The following is a 26779-nucleotide window of genomic DNA, read 5'->3' as shown; positions in this document are numbered from 1 at the left end:
ATGCTTCAAAAGGCTCCAATTATCGCATCTGTCTTCGTCGGCATTTTCTCTTTTGCTCACACTGCTCCAACAGCATTATGTTATATGATTCCATGGATACTTTGTTACGTAGCTACAGGTCTACGAGGTTCCAATGCATCATGTTTACGAAGCTTCCAGAACACAGTGTTACGAGACTGCGAGGCTACAGGACTACGAAGCTTCCAGGACACGAGGCTACATGGCTACGAGACTACATGACTCTAACTGATTACAATAGCACCACTCAGTGGTGAGAGTTAGGTTATCTAATGCAAAGCAAATTGATGCAAGTAGTTCTGGCTGTCATCAACAGATGTAGCCACGTGTTGCTTGCAGGTGAATATTAATTAGTTATTTTATGTGGGATGCGGGATGCTCACTAACGATCGCAAAAGAAGGAAGGCTTCGCTAGACACCAAGGAGAAGGAAGTTCGTCCATCCTGTTAGTGCTTCTTAGATTTCTCAGAGATTATTTGACTGAATAATGATATATTTTTTTTAAATTTCCACCTGATAAAAATTTACAAGTGCTGATTTATTGGCAGAATTTCAATAATTAAATGCAACCTTGAATAAAAAATGACATGACTCATTAAGTAAAAAATTCTTCATGCAGAGATCAATTCCTCATCAGTAACCAGAAGCACTCGGAGAAAACCATCAGATGTCTAGTCAGGAATAATCAGGAGGACACGGAGAAAACCATCATAAAATTAGCAAGAATAATCAGCAGCACACGGAGAAAACCAACAAAATATTGACAAGAATAATCAGGAGCACACGGAGAAAACCACCAAAATATTGACAAGAATAATCAGGAGCACACGGAGAAAACCACCAAAATATTGACAAGAATAATCAGGAGCACACGGAGAAAACCGCCGCAAGTTTTCTTTGATATCATAAAATTTCAGGAAAAAATAGTAATAAAAAATTTAAAAAAATAAAATTAAAAAAATACATAAAATTCTGGCTTGTACTAGAACTCTATCTTTGTTCAACAATGAGAAGTTCACAAGCTAGCAGAATCTGTTTATGTATTTTTTTTATTTTATTTTTTTTTAATTTTTTATTACTATTTTTTCCTGAAATTTTATGATATCAAAGAAAACTTGCGGCGGTTTTCTCCGTGTGCTCCTGATTATTCTTGTCAATATTTTGGTGGTTTTCTCCGTGTGCTCCTGATTATTCTTGTCAATATTTTGGTGGTTTTCTCCGTGTGCTCCTGATTATTCTTGTCAATATTTTGTTGGTTTTCTCCGTGTGCTGCTGATTATTCTTGCTAATTTTATGATGGTTTTCTCCGTGTCCTCCTGATTATTCCTGACTAGACATCTGATGGTTTTCTCCGAGTGCTTCTGGTTACTGATGAGGAATTGATCTCTGCATGAAGAATTTTTTACTTAATGAGTCATGTCATTTTTTATTCAAGGTTGCATTTAATTATTGAAATTCTGCCAATAAATCAGCACTTGTAAATTTTTATCAGGTGGAAATTTAAAAAAAATATATCATTATTCAGTCAAATAATCTCTGAGAAATCTAAGAAGCACTAACAGGATGGACGAACTTCCTTCTCCTTGGTGTCTAGCGAAGCCTTCCTTCTTTTGCGATCGTTAGTGAGCATCCCGCATCCCACATAAAATAACTAATTAATATTCACCTGCAAGCAACACGTGGCTACATCTGTTGATGACAGCCAGAACTACTTGCATCAATTTGCTTTGCATTAGATAACCTAACTCTCACCACTGAGTGGTGCTATTGTAATCAGTTAGAGTCATGTAGTCTCGTAGCCATGTAGCCTCGTGTCCTGGAAGCTTCGTAGTCCTGTAGCCTCGCAGTCTCGTAACCCTGTGTTCTGGAAGCTTCGTAAACATGATGCATTGGAACCTCGTAGACCTGTAGCTACGTAACAAAGTATCCATGGAATCATATAACATAATGCTGTTGGAGCAGTGTGAGCAAAAGAGAAAATGCCGACGAAGACAGATGCGATAATTGGAGCCTTTTGAAGCATTTGGAGCCTTTTGGAGCTGTCAAGCATTTGGAGGCCGTTTGGAGCATTTGGAGCCATTTGGAGCTGTGTTAAGCATTTGGAGGCTGTTGGAGCTGTCAAGCATTTGGAGGCCGTTTGGAGCATTTGGAGCCATTTGGAGCTGTGTTAAGCATTTGGAGGCTGTTGGAGCTGTTGGAGCCATTTGGAGGCCGTTTGGAGCATTTGGAGCCATTTGGAGCTGTGTTAAGCATTTGGAGACATTTGGAGCCGTCAAGCATTTGGAGGTCGTTTGGAGCATTTGGAGCCATTTGGAGCTGTGTTAAGCATTTGGAGGCTGTTGGAGCTGTTGGAGCCATTTGGAGGCTGTTGGACCTGTTGGAGCCATTTGGAGCTGATGAAGCTAAGAAGTAGTCAAGTACTCGTGTACACTTGTAGTCCTGTATTCTCGCAGTCTCGTAAACGTATGTTCTAGAAGCTTCGTATCTCTGTAGCCTCGCAGTCTCGTAAGCTTGAATACCCGTAGTCACGTAGTCTCGTTACCTCATGGCTCGTAGTCGCGTAGTCATGATGGCTTGGAGCCTCGTATACTTGTAGCTACGTAGCCAAGTAACCTCGTTGACTTGTAGCTATGTAAACAAGCAGTCATGTAATCTTATAACATAATGCTGCTGAAGTAGTTGGAGCTTTGTACACTTGAAGGTAGTTGGAGGAGTCTTGTACACTCGTAGAATTGTAGTCTCATAGTCTCTTAGAGTCGTAGCATTCTAACCAAATATCATTGGAGCTGATGAACCAAAAGGCCGTTGGAGCCAATGACTGTTGGAGGCAATGACTGTTGGAGCCAATGACTGTTGGAGTCAATGACTGTTGGAGTCGATGGCTAATGGAAATATAAACTGTTGGATTCATAGACTGTTGGAGAGATTATATCCTAACTTATCATTGACGATCGTATCCTACCAAGTTGAATGAGCTTTCGTTTTATAGAATTTCCGTCCAAACGTGCTTCGTTTTCATTAAATGCTTGTCCTGCGCGAAAAAAGCGTAGTCATTGTGTGTACATTGCATATATATTGTGTACATTGCGTACATTGCGTACATTGCATGTACTTTGCGTAAATTGCGTGTACGTTCCGTTTCCTGTGTGTACTGTGTGTACATTCCGTTTCCTGTGTGTACTGTGTGTACGTTCTGTTTCCTGTGTGTACTGTGTGTACGTTCAGTTTCCTGTGTGTGTACTGTGTGTACGTTTCCGTTTCCTGTGTGTACTGTGTGTACGTTCCGTTTCCTGTGTGTACTGTGTAATCATTACATTTATTGTACGTAAATTGCATGTATTGCGCGTACATTACGTACATTACGTGTTGGAGCTGATGGAGCTGTTGGAGAACTTGCAGCTAATGGTCAATTGAAGCATAGGAGCAAAATGTAGATGGATCTGATGACGTGAATTGTAGCTCTTGGAGCCTGGCGTATATTGGAGAGATCGAATTTTTTTTCGATCAAATGATCCTCTTTTTTAATTTTGTAGATTTGACTCTAGTATTATTGTACATGGTTCTTGATTTGACTAGCGTATTATTCCATACGGTGCATGTATATAAGCGAGTCCTAGACAGTAGATCGCTCAGTTTGTTACTGACGTCGGCGGTGTAAGGATCGTCTAGTTTGTTTCTTCTGGTGCATAAGTCGTGTCAATTATCTGTTCTTGAGACCTCGATGGCGTCTTTACCGTCTTTAAAGTCGAACTCGATGGAGGTTGTACCGTCGACTACGGGAACCTTGACGACATCTACGACGGAGAAGGAGCAGATTCCGTTGACAACCACGGCGACAACACTGGAGGAGACTTCATCAGACGCGATACCACCAGCAGAAGAGACTTTAATGCCGGTAGTGCTGGCTGTGCAGGAAAACTCGACGAACTTCGTTTCGCCCTCGATGGAGGCTTCAATGGATGCCGAATCGACAACAACTAACGAACATCGGTGTTGTTACTGTGACAAGATTTTCTCAAACAGCAGCAATGCTCGACGACACGAGAGGAGCGAATGTGCCAAGAACCTATATCGTAAAATGTTTGTTTGTGAGAAATGTCATAAGCAGTTTGCCAGAAAAGATAATATGAAAACGCACATGAAGGCATGCAAAGGTCCTGCTGTGCGGCAGAAAGTAAAGGTTTCGTCGCAATAACGATGCATCGATGTGCATAAGAGGATGCCTGGAAATGGTACTACTGTTGCAACGTCTGTATCTGGATCGGGTCTGAAAGGATCGTCTTCATCACCACGGTATCCTTGCAGCTACTGTGATACGTCGTTCGCATTTTCCCATGATGCACGAAGACATGAGCGGAGCAAATGTACGAAGAATCCTTCTCGCATGAAGTTTCGATGTGATGAGTGCCTTAAATGGTTTACTCGAATTGACAGTTTGCGACATCATGCGAAAAAATGTAAAGGTGGAGTCTGTGCTCCTACTGTTGAACTACCTGCCGACATTTCGACTCCTCGCTTTAGATTGGAGACACGAAAGCGTACAACCAAAAGAACAGATGCCCAGAAACCGATTGTTATGACGTCTGAACATGGAACTAAACCTAAGACTGTGTTCGGAGCATTACAAGTGAACGATAATGGCTTCTACTTGGCGCAGTCTGCATTTCGTGGAACGTTGAAAGACTACTATTATCTAAATACGTTCGGTGAGTCGAAGGACATTTGTAATTTTCTTGACGATATCAGACAGAAGATAATCAATCAGCTTACTGATGATGTAGCAACAAACGGACCTTTGAAATATAACTTGTGGTTGGACTGTATATATGGAAAGCCATATCCGTTCGATGACAAAGTGAAGAAGTGTGCATTCAAGACATCGGCTGCAGTAATTTACAGTTCTAACGATGTGAAGCAAACTGTTAAAAACGGTATCCAGAAACTCTGTCAAGAAGAGGTGGACTATGTCTGTAAAGGTTCTGGCTGGACTCTTTCTAGTATAAACCGATTGGAGCTAAGAATTAGTCATTTCACACCGCTGCGGAACTAAATGATTGTAAATTTGCTGGCTTTCGTAAGTGTTCGTGTAGTAGAATAGAAATTGTGTAATAAATATTATGTTTGTAAAAGACTTTGTGGTGTTTTATTTCTCGAACCTGTTACTATTATGTTAAATTGATATTTTTTTCATCGTCCAGGATCGTGCCAAGGACCTTAGTCGATCTAATTAATCAGTACATTGATTGGAAATTTATTTAATGATATCTGAACTTTTTCCCGAATCTCTAGCATTAAAATTATGAATTACCAATATGTTGGTGTTGGTGGCTTATAGGATGATGATGACAGTAAAGGTTTTAATGTCTCTTTAAGAATGTTAAACGTGGCTTATTGAAGTTATTATTTTTTCATAAAATTAAACATTATTGCATCGATCGGGTATCGAACCAAGGACTGAAACTGATCGAATCAATCTGTAAATTAATGAGTGATTTTTTTGATGAATTTTGGAATTTTTCCCGAATTTCTAGCTAAATAATTACGGATTTTCAAGATGGCGGCCAGATGACAAGATGGCGGGTGTCACAGCAATAATAAATGATTACTGCACTCTAGCGGGTAAGAGTTAAACTAACATGGCGTCAGCGTACTCTAGCAGCCGAAAACAAGATGGTGGTCTCCAGCATCGAAGACAAGATGGCGGCCATGACGTCATACTAGATGATAAAAAGTGGTGGTAGGTTAGTCTGTAGGTGACTTCCGTGGTGGAAGGATCTGTCGCCATTTTTATTTTTTTTTGACCTCGTCGGGTTCGAACCGAGGACTCTGAGCTCCGTGTCGTTAATGTTTGTTTTTAAAAAAAATATATTAAAATTTTATTAATTGATTTTTTGATATAAATTTTAAATTTTTTTTCATTAAAATCGGATAATAAATGAAGATTTTAAAGATGGCGGGCGTAACGGAAATTGCAACGGTGACGTCATATTTCAAAATGGTTGCCATGACATCCTTATTCCTAGAAATGGCTTAACTGAGGCTTGAGTTAAGGATGCTTAAGCCAGTTTTAGGAATTTTCAGCCGCTGGGATTTTTAAGGACTAAAAACGGGAATTTTTCCCTCGAAACGGGAAATTTTTCCCTCGAAAAGAGAAATTTTTAATTTGTGGAATTTTTTGAAATTTTTTGGCGGAACTTTTTTCCACAGAAATGGAAATTTTGGCGATTTTTGAGGAATTTTGGGCAAATTTTGCCCAATTTTGGCGGATTTTGAGGATCAAATTCAAGGTCAAGGTCAAAGGTCAAGGTCACAACCATCCAAGATGGCCGCTGTGACGTCACAATCCAAGATGGCGGACACCGGCACCGGCACCACGCGCCGGCGCCAGATCTAGTTCCGTCATTCCTATACTACTTTGTCGCTATCTGAAACTCCTGAAAGAGTACACAGTATCTTTGTTAATAGTACATGCTAAGTCAAAGATATACCTGATACAATCGGACAGGCGAAGACTTAGGTATAGCCTATATCTCATTATATAATAATAGCTTAGATAAAATAATACGACTAAAAACTGAGCATTCATAACGAACTTATGCTGAGCGTAGGGTAAATGTGTTTGAGTGGAGTAATAGGCGAGGGTAGGGAGCTGTAGTCCCAAACTTACCAAGTTTGTATTTCTTCGGAGGTGTACTGCACCTTCGGGATTGGCTGGCCGCTACAGCGCGCGTCAGTGTCGAGAGAGAGCGAGAAAGAGACAGGGAAATGAGAAATCTAATTAATTTACCACCGACAACTTCACGTATATACATGACAGCTCACACCTTCTGACGATAAGACACAAATTAAACTCTCTGGGTTATTGCTTCCTACACGAGGAAGTTACAGTAGCAGACTCCTAACTTAACTCATGTACTTATACATTTATTCACACATAAAATTATTTTCTAATCAATATCATTACTATTAAGTGCCTATTGTAACAACTGTGTGGACTCTTGTGTATAATACTAAGGTAATAAATCTAGATATTATCCTATAAAATGTGTATATCTGTACCTCACAGCCAAACGTCTCTCAAGTCTAAATTTTGCGATTTTAGTTTTATTCTATATTGTTTTTTAGACGTTTATTTCACAACGAATAATAACACCATACACTAAATGTTACTAAAGCATTTAGCGAGAGTTACAAGAGCATAAATCCAAAGTTCCAGTTGAATCAAACAAACAAATCAAGTTTATATTATACGAGTATATGCACATGTGGCTGTTGTATAAAGTAGTCCATTTGGAATAAATTAATCATGTGTTTCTTGTCGACCACAAGTATAATATGTATATTGATGGAAAATAATTATCAATTGCTCCCCAATTATGACTTTAGCCTCGTTTGGTTTTGAGCTACCAAGCAAATTACTTGCAAGTACAATTAATTTTTAGCCTTTTATGTTACCTCCACTAGAATGTAATTATTTTAATATTTATTTATTTTAATCAATCACAACAATCAAAATTTGAGATGTAATATACTCACTGTTTGTATGAGCTGGCTATGTCAGCGAACTCCACGCGTCTCTTCCGGTACACCGGGTCTTTGAAACCCTACAGGCATAAAAATCTTCAAAATATATTTTTGTAAGGAGCGTTGGTATTTTCATTTATTATAATTTTTTCCTACTTAAGCTTAATTATGGATTTATCTTGGACTCAGTCCTATACCTTTCCTTTTGGAAATGTGAGCAGCTCAATTTTTCTCAAAAGTAAAATTTCATTAACAGAGCCAAATAACAAGATGGCATAGTTTCTTCAAATCATTTTTTTGCACTTTTACAAGCAAAAATCATCGGAAACTCAGTTGCCGACGATATCACTTGTAAAACTTCAAGACAGCGCTTTGTGAAACTGCAAATGGTACAAAGCTCTGTCTTGCAGTTTTACTAGTGGTATCGTTGTCGACTGAGTTTCCAAGGACTATTCTTGTAAAAGTACGAAATAATGTATACAGTGTTGATTGACATGAGTCCAATGCAGAAAGCACAAGTGGTTGGTCGTAATATTAAACTGACAGCTGTACAGAAGCGATTGTGGATCCGGGCTGGGTTTCCTAGTATCGTGGGGACCGCGAGTGGACGCAGACGTGAGACGACGGGCTGACTTGGGGCGCCCCAATTTCTTCCATCTCCTGGCATTCCGCCTGTCTCCGTGGTCTGACCAGTTTACTTTCATTCCTGGAGTTCAGCCGCGATTACAAAAGTCCGTCACCTCCGCCTGTCACGTGACCTGCAGCCAATCAGAGGGCCCAAATAAATGCATTTTTCGGCACGTAAAAAGTTTGGCAAACTCATACTTTTGATGGACGTACGGTTGGATTATATCTATGGTTTTAGCTGCGGCAGTCAATTGTTACTAGTATACAGGCCGGTGGTGCTCGTATAGGTCGTACAGAAGTTTTGTATAATAACATTGCGGTTCTTATAAATCATATCCAAACAATTAAATCACGACTCTATATTTTTCCGAGGATATGATAATAAAACACGTACACAAAAACGACATAAGTAGCAAACAAAATCTATATAAATCCCCGAGAGAAAACAGATTGTTAGTAGCACTTACTTGGGAAAGTATTTTGACGGACGGATGAAGTCATGCTGTAAATCGCTTGGCTAGCTGCGTGGCGCTGACGGACGAATAAGTGACGGACGGATGACGGAAGGAGGCGACGGGCTATGGTAATTCCGCCTTCAGTTTGACCTTTACTGGCATGTAAAGTTCAATTTTAGACTGTTATGTTACCTCCACTCGATTGCTCAAAATGTACAACAATCACAACACGCTGACGCAGCAATAACCTGTCAATGCGGCGTAGTGGTACAACTTTGGTGTCGCATTTGGGATGCTTGGCCACAAATATTAATTTCTCCCAGAGTTGCCCGAAATATCTACAGGCAAATGCTGGGATGACTCATCACCATAGGCCATGGCCGACTTTCTCTCCCGCCTTCCTTGCGCTGTGTTCACCGAGTGTGTGCCTGTGCGTTATGGCTTTGCTACTTCCTGGGTGTTCCTGCCGTGCTGCAGCCTTCTTCATTGCCCTTGAAGATGGCTGCAACTCGCCTGCCGAAACGTCTGGCACATCACTACTTTTATTGTGTGCATTGTAAATTACTTTTGCAAGTGGAACAGAAATATTCATGTAGAATTACAGATATTTGTAAATTTGTACATTTACATGAAAACAACTATCACTACAAGATAGTATTCGCAGTAAAGCTGGGCTAAGCATTTATGCTCTGTGTTGTCAGAGTGCCTCCAATAGTTAAAATTATTTTGTACACCATTCCCTGAATAGCTTTCCAGTATCAACTGCGCACATAATAAGCATGATACAACAAAATAAAGTCCAATGGTTGAATGTTCGATTATATTTTCCATGGTTTAAAATTTAATTCTTGAATTAAACTTTAATTAAAATATGAAATTATGCACCAATTTTCGTAAGAAATACTAAGTATTATCTGGAAAAACGTAATTTATACATCCAAAAATAACCATATACATGTGTTGTACAAAGTTACAATAGTGTTACAAACGCAGACAGGACGCGTCGCGCACCAGGTTCGGAGCTGGCTGGCGGCCCCGCACGGCCACTGAGTCACGTGACGTAAGGCATTCCACGCGTGCCTGGCCGGATTACAAGGGTCCTCGCCATCCCCCTCTCCCTTCCGCTCCCCTCTCGCCGTCCCGTGTCAGGGCATTGTCAATGGCCCTTTTAGTGACATGGGAATTCTGCGGGTTTCCCGAGGCAGCCGCGCGGAGTGGCGCGAATAAACACCGCCTGTCTGGACTTTTCGGGCGTCCGGTTGGCCCAAGGGGACGCGACACTCCCCCCCCCCCCCCCCCCCTCAAGACGGTTCCAGAAAGTCTGCCAAGAATATAAAAACAGAAACGCTGGCCTCCGCGGGAGAGAAGAGCGAAGAGCGGAGCAGCGGAGAGTATCCCCCTCAAGGAGTGATACTGGCGATACCGTGCGATCAGCGAGAGTTGAAGAGGGCAAGTGGCCCTTGCTGAGCGAACCGGATCTATCAGGAGGCGATACCTGCGAGAAGGCCTGGCGAGCCAGTCGGGTGCGACGAGCGATAGCTGGGGACTGTACTGCGGCGCGGAGTGGGTGAGTGTGCGAAGGAAGCGGACAGAAGAGCGAGCCACTGTCGATCCAAGCTCCAGTTGAAAGTGTTAATGTTTCAATCACTAGTGTAAGACTAATTGTTGTGGACAGAGATCTTGAGTGCATTAATTAAATTTATGGCATAGACATTAGTAATAAATAAAACTGAACCAATTTATTGGGCTGTACCTTACGAACCCAGTCTTATCCCCACACTATACTCGTAAAAATATACTTATTGTAGTATTACGGATTATTTCTTGTCAACTGGTTTCCAAATGAATCATTTGTAGAAGAACAAATTTTTTTTTCTGTGTGGTCTCAACTCAGAAATGCTAAGAATCAGTTCAACCCCTGACCACGAACGCCTGCGATCAAGATGGCAGTGGTCTTGCTGTCGAAGAGATGCAAACCCACAGAGAGGCCACGTCTGCTTGAATCCATGGCAAGTGTATGAAGCAGTTTTTTTTATCATTCAGTTAATTTTTGCGCCATATTGGTTGGATACCTAAAACATTGGCTTGAGTGTAGTGTTTTCATTGTGGAAGCAGTATTAGACCACCCACTTTTTTTTAATGAAATTGGCTGTTTTTTAAAGACGGAAATTATAATTCATTCTTACAAACAATCATCTAGCGTTTTGGGCGAAACACCATGGCGGCGACGAGGTATAAACAAGTGACTTCAACCACGTCTGCTGACTCCGTGTGGGAGGCCGGGAAGATCAGCCGGGGGTCGACTCACGGGGTGGTCGGCGTCCAGCTCGTTGCCGTACATGAGCACCCTCTGCGCGCGGTCCAGGTCCGAGATCTTCTTCGGGAACCACGGCATGTCCCCGAAGTCTGCAACGAGCCGACACGTCCGCAGTGTTAGACAGTACCTCGGCGAGCTGAACGTGAGGCAGTGAGGCGGCGAAGCGGCGGAGCGCACCGAAGCTGGCGGCGGCGGAGAGCGGCGTGGGGGGCGGCAGGTCCTCGCCGCCCTCGAACTCGGCCAGGTTGATGGCGGACACCTCGCGCCGCAGCAGGCGCACCAACTGCTCCATGCGGCGGTTGTCGCACTGCACGTCCACCAGGATCTCGAACTCGGCGGGCCGGCGGGCCGACGGCCGCGACTCGATGTGCAGCACGTTCACGCCCATGTCCTGGCCAATTGTCACGGCGAGTCAACCTCAGCACTTGCACGAGTGCCGTCACAGGGCACACACGCACGGGCATATATTTCATCAATTAACACAATAATTTAGATCAAATCTATTAGAGAATTATTTAAGTAGAACTAAACAATATTAATCAAATTTTATTAAAAGTATTTTTAAACTAAATTTATACTTGTTAGAACTAAAATTATATGGAGTTATTTTAATATAACTCAATGAAACCTCTTGGTTAAGTGGTTTAGAGGTTCTGGCTGGTGAAACAAACATCTCGGGTTCGTTGATTCACCTCCAAGCTTCGGAAGGCGATGACATACCATCGTTTAGTAATCTCACTTAAAACGATCTCAAGGCTGACCTTGGCTATCAGATAACGGAAGTACGTGCGAGCATCTGGCGTGTTTCTGTGCTTGGGAAGTGAAGTCAGGCGACGAACCTCGTCAGGTTGGTAGCGCGTGAGAAGTATGGATGCGTTAGGGTTTAAGGCGGCGTGTCTATCGGGAAAATATTTGCTAGAAAAGGGTTTAAATTATATAAAATATTTCTACGTTCGTGGCTTGCTGTGCAGTGACTTGCTGTGTCGTGGCTTGATGTGGACTTGCCGTTCCTACGAAAGCCTGGAGTACGATTGTTCGGTTGCGGGCTTAGGTAACTTAATACACGAGTGGTTTGAAACTTTACTGCGTTTTATTGGCATGTAATTAAAATGCTTTTTTGCTATAGCTAACGAATGCTTCGCACAACATCGACGAGAACTGTAAGCACTTTTGATCCTTTTTTTGTGGCGTTGGTGTTGACATTTGCTTCGTCGTAAAAAGAAGTCTTGCTTTTAATTACGCCTTTTGCCAATATAAATGCTAAATCGTTGCTCACGCATTTTGGAAGAATTGTAAATTGGCAAATTTTATGAGTCCTTTTTTTTTTTTTTTGCAATCAATATATGCTGGTTGTAAATGAGAACTTCAGTGCTTTAATTTTTTTTTGTAGGAAAATATGGTTACCAAGTTTTTGACACCTAAATTATACGAGTGTGTATATTCTTTTTGAACTTATGACATGAAAAGACTCGTTGGTTGAACGAACCTTTTGGAAGATAAAGTTTAAATTGAAGATTTAAAATATGTTTCTTCTAGTTGATTCACGCACTCCCGAAATTTGTATAGGACGTTGTATCTTAAACTTTATTTAAATTATAAACGGAAATGTATAATAATTCAAAGAGTTTAGTTGTAAAGTTTAATTGATGCTAGCTCTTTTAATAATTTTTAACTGTTTTTAGTTTAGGTTTAAATCTGTATATAACTATTTAGGTTATTATAAATTTTGGTATATGTTTGTATTTTTATTATAATATATTTTGTACTTTTTTCAGAATTTTTAATTATATTTGACTCTTGGGTAATCAATTGTAATTTTATTTTTGTAGCCATGTTATATTCTTTCGAAATTATATACTTTAATGCATTTTCTGAAATAAATATTTAGTAAAATAAATTTGGTAAACCATGATAGCGAAAGTTGATTTTGATTTCACGAAATGTCCACTTCAACATAGCACTTTAAAGTTGTCTGCTATTTGATTTTGTTATTTAGCTTAACACCTTGGCTATGTTTGTGAAGAAACATTTTGCATTTTTTTTTTTTTTTTTGGAGATTGTTTGAATTTCATTACCTATTTGTGGAAACAATCGGTAGATATCACAAAATTACTTTAAATTTGAATTCCTAAGTTACAAACATTTAAAAAAATTAGAAACACAAACATATAAAAAATATATGTCTTAGTTTTTTCCCCTAATAGCATGTTTTTTTTGTTTGGTTTAGAGCGTTAGTTTAGTCGCAAACGTATGCACTGGATAAGTATGTAATGAACTAAAAACTTGCCCATTCTTCAAAATTTTGGATTTAAGAAGGTCTAAATCTATTTTACTAACATCTAAAGCATCTGAAATTTTTTTAATTAATCGACTTACCAAAATTTCTATAAACCAAATTCTATCTAAACGCTAGCGACTATTTATGAGCAATAAACCACTTAGCCAAACAGTCAAACAAAAATTTTTGCTTTCGATAAATTCGCAAAGGAAAAAACCGAGTGGAAAGTACGTAGTCACAGAAACAATAACCACACATGTCAGTTGCAATCCTACAACCAATGATAACCGGACAAAGTATCAGTGGGCAGTGCAATATTTCTGCCGAGGCGGTCGACAGGAGTCCGCGAGGAGTAGCTCTTTGTGCCGCCGCGATAAGGCCTCTTTGAGAGACAGCTACCGTCACACGCCACGGGACAAAGGACAGTCGAAACCTCGGCTTCCCGTCAGTTCCTCCGCTTGAATCGCCGACGTAATTAAGACAGTTCCCTCGCCAGTTCAGATGTTACATCGAGTTGGATCGCTTTAAGTCATCGCTATGAAGTGTCTTAAAGTAAATGTCTACCTTCACCTCTGTAAATACCGGCGAAGACGCAAAAAAAAAAATCCTCAAAAAGCTTTTAGATACATTTAAAATAAATACTCCATATTGCGGTCGTTATGAGACGACTTCCGGCAAATTTCCACATAATAATTTAAACTTTATTATAGGCCATTAATTTTGCAAAAAATAAATTATATAAGTAAAAATAATTATAAAACTTAAAAATGTTTGCCTAAATATTTTATCTGAAACAATTTTTAAACGAGAAATGGTTGAAAAATAAATAGGATTTGGAAAAAAAAATTGATCAATATCTTAGTGGACACAGCGTTGAGACGATTTGAAATTGGAAATATTTTAAATATTAACAACATATTTCGTCGAAAACGATTTTTAAAGTGAAACTTCTTTGGGCGCGATAAAATTTCAAGGTCGAATTTTAATGCAACGTTTAGGTTGAGAACGGTATCTGACGCTAAAAGGTTGCGGAGAACTCGTTCCCTTGAGCGGGCTCCACGTGGTGGCGTACGGCTTAGGTTGAACCCCGCCATGCTGCAGGGATAGGCGTGTCGCGGCGGTAGGGACCCGCCTGACGCCAGCCGACTTGCTGGTATCTAGTAAGGGAGTATTAGGGCAGAGGGCAACACAACGGGGTGTGAGCTTATTATTGTGCACCGCGCCACGGGCCATATTCGCAAGAAAACTGTGTACTTTCAAGTACGTATATTTTTAATGTCTTGTGTTAAACAGTATTGTTAAACAGTGTTATATGAGTATTGTTTTAGCCGTGTAACTAAATAATTTTTGCTGGAATAATGCTTTTCACGCTTTAGTTTGACAGGGTAATTCACGAATAATTATTTGATAAACTAAATCAAACATCGTATTATAATTATGAATCCACGAGCGTGTAAATATTGAAGTCAAACTAAGCCCAAGCTAGTTAAATGTTTAAACAAATACCGTGCGTGGAATACTAAATGTTTTTTATTTTTATTTTCACTTTGTGGCAATATGGTTATAGTGTAAAGTTTTACCGTAAGATAAGTCCCTTTTCCGGTCGCGGAGCTGCGGACATGTCATTGTACATTCATTCGACGGCAGAACATTATCAATGGCTATGAATTATTTGCAGAAGATCTATGTAGCATATCGGCATAATTTTTTGCACTGTAGCTCAATCATAAGGTGATATTTTTAGAATTACAAAATCAATCTGGAAGAATGCTCGATATCATCTATGCTATACATAATATTGTTACGAACGTTAGCAAGGCCACGTCACGCGCAGGTGCACGCCGTAACATGAGATGTGCCGTGCGCACCTGGGTCGCCGCTTTATCTCCCTCCAACACTCCGCACTCCCCGCGCGGTGCCCTGCCTTTGACACGTAACTGACACCGGACAGCTGGGAGTTGCGCGAGCCGCCGACACGTGTTTCGAGAGATTTCTGCCGTCGGGACGGCTCGCGATGACGCGACTGGCCCCGGCCGCTCTCGTGAGTTCTGGAATTTCGCTGGGGCCTATATATAGGCCCGAGGACGTCAGTCTGAGTCAGTCAGTCAGTTCGGAGTGTTCAGTCGGGAGTTCTCCCGCGGCGGAGTTTCCGGGCGATAGTGCCGCGGGTGCGGCAGAGTGGCGAAGTCCTTGGACGAAGGTTCCAGGGCAGGGAGTGAGTGAGTTCAGTGGAGTCGGGAGTTTTCCCGCGGCGGAGCTTCCGGGCGATAGAGTCGCGGGCGCGGTGGAGTCCCGAGTGAAGTTCCGAGCGAGGCGTCGAGTGGGATCTCGGCGAAGAGTGTGACGGCGGCGGCGGAGTACGGCGACGGAGGACCACGAGGGGTGCTGCGGCGAGAGTTGCGCCAGAGGTGCAGCCCAGAGAGGCGTGTGGATTGTGAGAAACGAGTGACTGGGGAATAGACCTTTCTTTAAGTGTAATTAATTATTTGCCAATTTAGAAGATTATTTGTAAGTGACAAGTAGTGGTAATAAATAATAGTGTGTGTGATAAAAATCTTTAATTGGGCTATTCTTTACGAACCCGCGGTAAATCGTAACAATATATATTTAAATTAATAACTAATTTATTATAATTAATCCTAGCTTTTATATTTAATAAACAATTTTTTTATTGTGTGAGTACTTCAAAGTGAGTAATATTTATTGTTAATTAATCATTATTTATTGATAAATAATTATTTATATCTTGAGCTGTTATTTTTAAATGAGTAATATTTATTTTCAATTCATGTTTATTAATTTATTTCTTTTTAAATTAAATTTATAATAAATACAAAAATGCTAGGATTCTAAAATACTTGAAAAAGAAAAGAAAGCAAAAAACCGCGCTCTGTTATCTTTTTATTAAATTGCATAAAATGTTTTGTTGAGTAATTCTAAGTAATATTATAAATGTGGTTGAGGATAAAAAAAATATTATTGAAGTTGATTTACTTTTTTAAAACGTGTGTAAATTGTAGTCAGAATTTTTTTCGTGTTATAGTTGGGGTCCTGACCATCTTAATATAACATTTTATGGTGTGATTATTTCAGTAGTGAGTAATATTTATTGTTAATGAATCATTATTGACTGATTAATTTTTTTTAGATAGCCTGGGCAGTTATTTAAACGAGAACTGATTTTGTTAATAAAAGTTTATTTATAAAATTGTCTTCTTTATCTCTCTTTCTCTCTCTCTCTCTCTCCCTCCCTCTTCCTCCCTCTCTGCCGTTTTACACCTTACGATAGCCTATACTTACGACTCGAAGTTTAAATTGCCAAAGAATTTTCACTTCTATCACATGTATTGAATTACACGAGCCTTTTTTTAGTAACAGGAACACTTATCTTAAGGGGCAAATAAAAATTTTCAATGCTTAGCTTCTGAGAGTAAATGGGTGTGCTATGTTCATGGGAGCTTTCACTAGCGGCAAGGTACAGAACCTGCCTATCTGTGACAGGCCAATGACCATGTCATTATTAACGAGAATTTTTATAGAAATTCTACGAAAATGGAGGATTCAATTAATAAAGAAAATTAGAAAGCTTTTGGCTGCATTGAATACGCGAACATGTTAGCTATAACATTTTGGAATGTTCGAGAACCTATAAGATGCTTCGTACATTAAGTTTCAATAATGTTCCAAGATAAATATGAACTTGGAAATCCACCCTCGTCTGTATATGCCAAGCCGAAAGTAATTATTCACGATACGGAAAGCTAACTTCAGTTGCTGGCGAGCGTAATCCAGTAAAATTAGCAGTGGCGGTTGGAAGAGGAAGGGGAACTTCCTCTTCTACCCAATAAGCATGCTCGCGGTGGACGAAAAGTACCAAAGAGAAGGTGCATGGGTTATAACTCAGGTATAAAACTCAGTGTGAGCAGGCGGGGTGCTAACACACGCTACAATAATGTATTACGACACTATTATTTGCATGAAATCAACATGATTTATTACAACCATGTTTTGGTGTATTGGGCATGGATAATTTATCATACCTAGCTTTTGGCTGGAATAGACTTAATGAAAATATTTTTTCGAGCACAAAGTGTATGAAAATAAAATCGAAATTTGAATTTTTTCATATCACCTTCCAGCATAGGTACCATAGGTCTGACATGGCATGTTTGTTGGGTAAGGGGGGAAAGAGAGAGGCGCTAGCTGCTGCCCCCTACTCAAGATGCTTATGTGCAGCCAACGGGGATTCATTATTCCCCCTAATCTACCTAGTACTAGTGCGTTTGTAGTAAAGGTCCGGGTTAGGGAAATATCTAGATGCGTATCAGGCTGAAGTCTATATGCCTAGTTATGATGGGGATTGGCCATGCCAAGCATGGTGTGCTTCGTTCGGGGATTGGCCAGCCATGGCAGCGACTGAAGACATGATTAACTCCCCTATATTGAAACTAGACCATAGCTAGTGAAGTTGGGCCCAGGTAAAACATGCATAAACACGGAGAAAGCTCTGGGCACAGTGATGTGTTAAAGCTCATGGTACAGTGATGCAGAAAAGCTCAGGGTATAGTATTGCGGGAAAGCTCTGGCCATAGTGATGCGGGAAATCTCTAGACACACTGATGCGGGAAAGCTTTGGGCACAGCGATGCGGGAAAATTCAGGTCACAGTGATGCGGGAAAGCTCAGGTCACTGTGATGCGGAAAAGCTCTGTGCACTGTGATGCGGGAAAGCTATGGGCACAGTGATGCTGGAAAGCTCAGGGCAAAATGATGCGGGAAATCTCTGGGCACAGTGATGCGGGAAAACTCAGGTCACAGTGGTGCGGGAAATCCTTGTGCACAGGTATGCGGGAAAGCTCTGTGCACAGTGATGCGGGAAATCTCAGGGTACTGTGATGCGGGGAAGAACAAGAGTCAGAGAACGGTCCTGGTGAAGATTTGTTCGGGGCAGAACACACTGAGGTTTGGGCGATGAAGAAAGACTATTTCCGTAGAGAACATTGTGTTTATTAAAGAAAAGTTTTAGCTAGTTATTCATGTCGTGGTCCGTAGGCCCTGAAAACATCAACAGAATTTTTTATATGTAAATATCACTTTTTTGGAAGTGAACATATTATTGACACTGACGAACGTTTGCACAATATTATTGATGGATAAATGTCAAGAAATAAATGTATCCAGTAGTATATAATAGGGCAAGCTGGGACAGGCGCAGGCGCGAGGAGCGAGGAGACGGTCCGCCATATTGGATTGTGACGTCACGGCGGCCATCTTGGAGGAGTGTAACGGGACATAGCGTAACGGGACAAGTTTGACCTTGACCTTTGACCCTCAAAATTCGCCAAAATTGGGCAAAAATTGCCCAAAATTCCTCAAAAATCGCCAAAATTTACATTTTTTTGAAAAAAATTTCCGCCAAAAAATCTCAAATAATTCCACAGTTCAAAAATTAGGATTTCGAAAATCCTCAAAAGTCGCTTTGCCCTAGAAAAAACGAAAACTCCTAAAAGCGGCTTAAAACTCCTAAGAGCTAGCCGCTTATAAGCCGCCGACCTTGAAAATAAGGATGTCATGGCAGCCATATTGGATGATGATGTCACCGTTGCAAATTTTGTTACGGCCGCCATCTTTAACTTTTTTATTTATTATCCGATTTTAATGAAAAAAAATTTAAAAATTATAAAAAATCCATTTAATAAAAATTTAATAAATTATTTATAAAAAACATACTTTTTAGACACGGAGTTCGGAGTCCTCGGTTCGAACCCGACGAGTGCAAAAAAAATTAAAAATGGCTACCGATCGTTCCCTCGTGGAGGGCGCTGGCATACTGACCCCCACCACTTATGTCATAGTATACATATCTTCACCTAGTATGACGTCATGTCCGCCATCTTGTCTTCGATGCTGGAAACCATCATCATTGTATCGTCGGCTAGAGTGCGCTGACGCCATGTTAGTTTAACTCTTACCCGCTAGAGTGCAGTAATCATTTATTACTAAGGTGCCCGCCATCTTGAAATTTGGCCGCCATCTTGAAAATCCGTAATTATTTAGCTAGAAATTCGGGAAAAGTTCCAAAATTTATTAAATAAATTTGCAATCAATATACTGATTGACCCGGTCAGTTCCTATCCTTGGTTCGACCCCTGGCCGATACAAAAAAATTAAATATAACATCAATTTAACATAATAGTAACAGGTTCGAGGAATTAAACACCGCAAGTTCTTTTACAAACAGAATATTTATTACATAATTTCTATTCTACTACAGCATCACTTACGAAAGCTAGCAAATTTATAATCAATCATTTAGTTCCGCATCGGTGTGAAATGACTTATTCTTAGCTCCAATCGGTTTATACTAGACAGAGTCCAACCAGATCCTTTACTGACATAGTTCTCCTCTTCTTGACAGAGTTTCTGGATACCGTGTTTAACAGTTTGCTTCACATCGTTAGAACTGTAAATTACTGTAGCCGATGTCTTGAATGCACACTTTTTCACTTTGTCATCTAACGGATATGGCTTTCCATATAGACAGTCCAACCACAAGTTATATTTTAATGGTCCGTTTGTTGCTACGTCATCAGTAAGCTGATTGATTATGTCCTGTCTGATATCATCAAGAAAAGTACAAATATCCTTCGACTCACCGAACGTATTTAGATAATAGTAGTCTTTCAACGTTCCACGAAATGCAGTCTGCGCCAAGTAGAAGCCATAATCGTTCACTTGTAATGCTCCGAACACAGTCTTAGGTTTAGGTCCATGTTCAGTCGTCATAGCAATCGGTTGCTGCGCATCTGTTTTTTTGATTGTACGCTCACGAGCCTTCAATCTAAAGCGAGGAGTCGAAATGTCTGCAGGTAGTTCAGCAGTAGGCACACGGACTTCACCTTTACATATTTTCGCATGTCGTCGCAAACTATCAATTCGAGTAAACCATTCATGACAATCATCACATCGAAACTTTATACGAGAAGGATTCTTTTTGCATTTGCTCCGCTCATGTCTTCGTGCATCATGGGAAAATGTGAACGACATATCACAGTAGCTGCAAGGATACCGTGCCGATGTAGACGAACCTTTCAGACCCGATCCAGATATGGACGTTGCAACAGTAGTACCATTTCCAGGCATACTCTTATGAACATCGACGCATCGCTGTTGCACCGAAACCTTTACTTTCTGCCGCACAACAGGACCTTTACATGTCTTCATGTGCGTTTTCATATTATCTTTTCTGGCAAACTGCTTATGACATTTCTCACAAACAAACATTTTACGATATAGGTTCTTGGCACATTCTCTCTTCTCATGCCGTCGAGCATTGCTGCTGTTTGAGAAAATCTTGTCACAGTAACAGCACCGATGTTCGTTAGTTGTTGTCGATTCCGCATCCATTGAAGTCTCCAACGAGGGCGAAACGAAGTTCGTCGAGTTTTCCTGCACAGCCAGCACTACCGGGATTAAAGTCTCTTCTGCTGGTGGTATCGCGTCTGTTGAAATCTCCTCCAGTGTTGTCGACGTGGTTGTCAACGGAATCTGCTCCTTCTCCGTCGTAGCTGTCGTAAAGGTTCCCGTAGACGATGGTACAACCTCCATCGAGTTCGACGTTAAAGTCGGTAAAGATGCCATCGAGTTCGCAAGAACAGGTAATTACGTGATTAATCCACCAGAAGAAATAAACTAGGTGATCCTTACACCGCCGACGTCAGTAACAAACTGAGCGCCCTGCTGTCTAGGACTCGCTTATATACATGCACCGTATGGAATAATACGCTAGTCAAATCAAGAAACATCTACAATAATACTAGAGTCAAAACAACATTAAAAATAGAAGGACCATCAACAAAAAGGAAGCACATTCTGGAAGCACAATTAAAAAAAAGGCAGCACATTTGGAAGCACCGACAACGAAAAGGCAGCACATTTGGAAGCACCGACATCTAAAAGACAGCACCGCCATCGAAAAGGCAGCACATTTGGAAGCACCGACAACGAAAAGGCAGCACATTTGGAAGCACCGACATCTAAAAGACAGCACCGCCATCGAAAAGGCAGCACATTTTGGAAGCACCGACAACGAAAAGACAGCACCGTCATCGTAAAGGCACGGACCGCAAGTCCGGGTCATGTCAATATCAGACATATAGACCATGAACACAGTACACACAGGAAACGGATCGTACACACAGTACACACAGGAAACGAAACGTACACATAGTACACACAGGAAACGGAACGTACACACAGTACACACAGGAAACGGATCGTACACACAGTACACACAGGAAACGGAACGTACACACAGTACACACAGAAAACGGAACGTACACACAGTACACACAGAAAACGGAACGTACACACAGTACACACAGAAAACGGAACGTACACACAGTACACACATAAAACGGAACGTACACACAGTACACACAGAAAACGGAATGTACACACAGTACACACAGGAAACTGAACGTACACACAGTACACACAGAAAACGGAACGTACACATAGGACACACAGGAAACGGAACGTACACACAGTACACACAGAAAACGGAACGTACACACAGTACACACAGGAAACGGAACGTACACACAGTACACACAGGAAACGGAACGTACACACAGTACACACAGGAAACGTAATGATCACACATACAGTAGCGGAAACACACACAGGCTTAGTTGGAAATCAGAATACAAGAAATAAAAACATTAAATTTTTACTTTTAATATTTTATTACTTCTCAACATTACACAAATACAAGTAAAAGAAGCCATTATTGTATGTAGACAGCTTTCCTCAGTTCTTTGAGTATGAAGGATATTTCTTTGATGCACAGATAGTTTCCTGCACAAAGCGAGCCATGTAGAAGTCTTAGCCGGTCAACCAATATGTTTGGATCTTTCCATGATGTATAATCAATCTCTTCTACCACCATCTTACTTGCTTGTTTATTATAAATACTTTTAATATCACAATCGTCCCACTGATCATAATAAGCATTATCAGATTTATTTATTATAACACGACGTTTCCATCGTTTCGGTCTTTGGACATCGCCACATTCTTCGATCTTGTCAGCTCTAGGTGCTTCATCACAGTCTATGCCTTTGCCAACAGCCTCAGAGTCACTGTAACAATCACTGTAGAAGACATCCTCTTCACCAAGATTACCGTATGAATTCGCTATCGATGATGTCGAAGTGTCTTCATCGTCTTCATGCTTCCTTTTTAGGAGTCCATCATTTTTACAAAGAATGGAGGATCTACTGAATATAGGCTTGAATGTATTCTCACTTTTCACGGTGTTGATACTTCCATTAGTTTCAGTCTTCCTGAAGCCATTAGCATCCTTCAATTTATGTTCTTCCTCACGATCGGGTGAGCTAATACCATCACGCTCAGGACAAGGAAAATTATTGTCATAATGCAGATCACTCTTCTTTAGTCTAGTGGATCCATCGGTGTCCTCTATGCCGTAAGTAGTCTTGACTTTACATGTTCTACCATGTCTTTTTAAGCTGTCAATTCGTGTTAACAACTTGCTACAACGATTACAGCTTAACATGTTGCGTAGTGGGTTTCTAGCACAATCATTCTTCTCATGACGTCTAGCATTCCTTCTCATGACAAAATCCTTGCCACAGTATCTACAGCGGCTTCCTTCCGATTCAGCTATAGATAACAAACCACGAGCCATGGTATCTTCTGTGACTAATGTTAGATACAAACTGTCAGTTTTCTCCAATTGGAACCATTTCTTAAATAGAGTTTTTGAAATATTTCATCAGCGAGAGTTAAGTTATCTAATGCAAAGCAAATTGATGCAAGTAGTTCTGGCTGTCGTCAACAGATGGCGCCACGTGTTGCTTGCAGGTAAATAATATATATTTCATTAATGTGGGATGCGGAACGCTCACTATCGATCGCAAAGGGAGGTTGGCTTCGATAGTATCCAAGGAGAAAAATGTTCGTCCTTCCTGCTAGTGCTTCTCAGATTTCTCACGGTCCGCCATCTTGGATTACGACGTCACGGCGACCATCTTGTATGGGTGTGACCTTGACCTTTGACCGAAACTGCAGGAATGATCGCAAGCACACGGATTAACCATAAAAATATTGATAATTATAATCAGGAGCACACGGAGAAAACCATAAAAAAATTGGCAAGAATAATCAGGAGCACACGGAGAAAACCGCCACAAGTTTTCTTTCATATCATTAAAATACAAAAAAAAATTAATAAAAAATTAAAAATAAAAACGAAAAAAAAATTCAAACATTCTGGCTTGTACTAGAACTCTATCTTTGCTCAACAATGAGAAGTTCACAAGCTAGCAGAATGTTTGAATTTTTTTTTTCGTTTTTATTTTTAATTTTTTATTAATTTTTTTTTGTATTTTAATGATATCAAAGAAAACTTGTGGCGGTTTTCTCCGTGTGCTCCTGATTATTCTTGCCAATTTTATTATGGTTTTCTCCGTGTGCTCCTGATTATAATTATCAATATTTTTATGGTTAATCCGTGTGCTTGCGATCATTCCTGCAGTTTCGGTCAAAGGTCAAGGTCACACCCATACAAGATGGTCGCCGTGACGTCGTAATCCAAGATGGCGGACCGTGAGAAATCTGAGAAGCACTAGCAGGAAGGACGAACATTTTTCTCCTTGGATACTATCGAAGCCAACCTCCATTTGCGATCGATAGTGAGCGTTCCGCATCCCACATTAATGAAATATATATTATTTACCTGCAAGCAACACGTGGCGCCATCTGTTGACGACAGCCAGAACTACTTGCATCAATTTGCTTTGCATTAGATAACTTAACTCTCGCTGATGAAATATTTCAAAAACTCTATTTAAGAAATGGTTCCAATTGGAGAAAACTGACAGTTTGTATCTAACATTAGTCACAGAAGATACCATGGCTCGTGGTTTGTTATCTATAGCTGAATCGGAAGGAAGCCGCTGTAGATACTGTGGCAAGGATTTTGTCATGAGAAGGAATGCTAGACGTCATGAGAAGAATGATTGTGCTAGAAACCCACTACGCAACATGTTAAGCTGTAATCGTTGTAGCAGGTTGTTAACACGAATTGACAGCTTAAAAAGACATGGTAGAACATGTAAAGTCAAGACTACTTACGGCATAGAGGACACCGATGGATCCACTAGACTAAAGAAGAGTGATCTGCATTATGACAATAATTTTCCTTGTCCTGAGCGTGATGGTATTAGCTCACCCGATCGTGAGGAAGAACATAAATTGAAGGATGCTAATGGCTTCAGGAAGACTGAAACTAATGGAAGTATCAACACCGTGAAAAGTGAGAATACATTCAAGCCTATATTCAGTAGATCCTCCATTCTTTGTAAAAATGATGGACTCCTAAAAAGGAAGCATGAAGACGATGAAGACACTTCGACATCATCGATAGCGAATTCATACGGTAATCTTAGTGAAGAGGATGTCTTCTACAGTGATTGTTACAGTGACTCTGAGGCTGTTGACAAAGGCATAGACTGTGATGAAGCACCTAGAGCTGACAAGATCGAAGAATGTGGCGATGTCCTGAGACCGAAACGATGGAAACGTCGTGTTATAATAAATAAATCTGATAATGCTTATTATGATCAGTGGGACGATTGTGATATTAAAAGTATTTATAATAAACAAGCAAGTAAGATGGTGGTAGAAGAGATTGATTATACATCATGGAAAGATCCAAACATATTGGTTGACCGGCTAAGATTTCTACATGGCTCGCTTTGTGCAGGAAACTATCCGTGCATCAAAGAAATATCCTTTATACTCAAAGAACTGAGGAAAGCTGTCTACATACAATAATGGCTTCTTTTACTTGTATTTGTGTAATGTTGAGAAGTAATAAAATATTAAAAGTAAAAATTTAATGTTTTTATTTCTTGTATTCTGATTTCCAACTAAGCCTGTGTGTGTTTCCGCTACTGTATGTGTGATCATTACGTTTCCTGTGTGTACTGTGTGTACGTTCCGTTTCCTGTGTGTACTGTGTGTACGTTCCGTTTCGTGTGTGTACTGTGTGTACGTTCCGTTTTCTGTGTGTACTGTGTGTACGTTCCGTTTCGTTCCGTTTTCTGTGTGTACTGTGTGTACGTTCAGTTTCCTGTGTGTACTGTGTGTACATTCCGTTTTCTGTGTGTACTGTGTGTACGTTCCGTTTTATGTGTGTACTGTGTGTACGTTCCGTTTTCTGTGTGTACTGTGTGTACGTTCCGTTTTCTGTGTGTACTGTGTGTACGTTCCGTTTTCTGTGTGTACTGTGTGTACGTTCCGTTTCCTGTGTGTACTGTGTGTACGATCCGTTTCCTGTGTGTACTGTGTGTACGTTCCGTTTCCTGTGTGTACTATGTGTACGTTTCGTTTCCTGTGTGTACTGTGTGTACGATCCGTTTCCTGTGTGTACTGTGTTCATGGTCTATATGTCTGATATTGACATGACCCGGACTTGCGGTCCGTGCCTTTACGATGACGGTGCTGTCTTTTCGTTGTCGGTGCTTCCAAAATGTGCTGCCTTTTCGATGGCGGTGCTGTCTTTTAGATGTCGGTGCTTCCAAATGTGCTGCCTTTTCGTTGTCGGTGCTTCCAAATGTGCTGCCTTTTCGATGGCGGTGCTGTCTTTTAGATGTCGGTGCTTCCAAATGTGCTGCCTTTTCGTTGTCGGTGCTTCCAAATGTGCTGCCTTTTTTTTTATTGTGCTTCCAGAATGTGCTTCCTTTTTGTTGATGGTCCTTCTATTTTTAATGTTGTTTTGACTCTAGTATTATTGTAGATGTTTCTTGATTTGACTAGCGTATTATTCCATACGGTGCATGTATATAAGCGAGTCTTAGACAGCAGGGCGCTCAGTTTGTTACTGACGTCGGCGGTGTAAGGATCACCTAGTTTATTTCTTCTGGTGGATTAATCACGTAATTACCTGTTCTTGCGAACTCGATGGCATCTTTACCGACTTTAACGTCGAACTCGATGGAGGTTGTACCATCGTCTACGGGAACCTTTACGACAGCTACGACGGAGAAGGAGCAGATTCCGTTGACAACCACGTCGACAACACTGGAGGAGATTTCAACAGACGCGATACCACCAGCAGAAGAGACTTTAATCCCGGTAGTGCTGGCTGTGCAGGAAAACTCGACGAACTTCGTTTCGCCCTCGATGGAGACTTCAATGGATGCGGAATCGACAACAACTAACGAACATCGGTGCTGTTACTGTGACAAGATTTTCTCAAACAGCAGCAATGCTCGACGGCATGAGAAGAGAGAATGTGCCAAGAACCTATATCGTAAAATGTTTGTTTGTGAGAAATATCATAAGCAGTTTGCCAGAAAAGATAATATGAAAACGCACATGAAGACATGTAAAGGTCCTGTTGTGCGGCAGAAAGTAAAGGTTTCGGTGCAACAGCGATGCGTCGATGTTCATAAGAGTATGCCTGGAAATGGTACTACTGTTGCAACGTCCATATCTGGATCGGGTCTGAAAGGTTCGTCTACATCGGCAC

The 26779-nt window shown here is 40.7% G+C and overlaps 1 protein-coding gene across 1 annotated transcript in view; it reads right to left on the bottom strand.

The window, feature by feature from the left end:
• The window catches only part of LOC134541627 (tryptophan 5-hydroxylase 1), a 115274-nt gene that overhangs the window by 77169 nt on the left and 11326 nt on the right, over window positions 1-26779 (bottom strand). The window contains exons 2-5 of the mRNA XM_063385198.1: window positions 11119-11332; window positions 10933-11030; window positions 7555-7622; window positions 6686-6736 (exon numbers count right to left, since the gene is read on the bottom strand). Coding sequence (XP_063241268.1) covers window positions 6686-6736; window positions 7555-7622; window positions 10933-11030; window positions 11119-11329 — 428 coding nt within the window. The 5' untranslated portion in view covers window positions 11330-11332. The remainder of the gene's footprint in view (window positions 1-6685; window positions 6737-7554; window positions 7623-10932; window positions 11031-11118; window positions 11333-26779) is intronic.

Source organism: Bacillus rossius, chromosome 1 (genome assembly GCF_032445375.1).
Source record: "Bacillus rossius redtenbacheri isolate Brsri chromosome 1, Brsri_v3, whole genome shotgun sequence".
NCBI classification, from domain to species: Eukaryota; Metazoa; Arthropoda; class Insecta; order Phasmatodea; family Bacillidae; genus Bacillus; species Bacillus rossius.
Note: the sequence above shows the minus strand (reverse complement) of the source record. Positions and strands in the feature narration are given on the sequence as shown.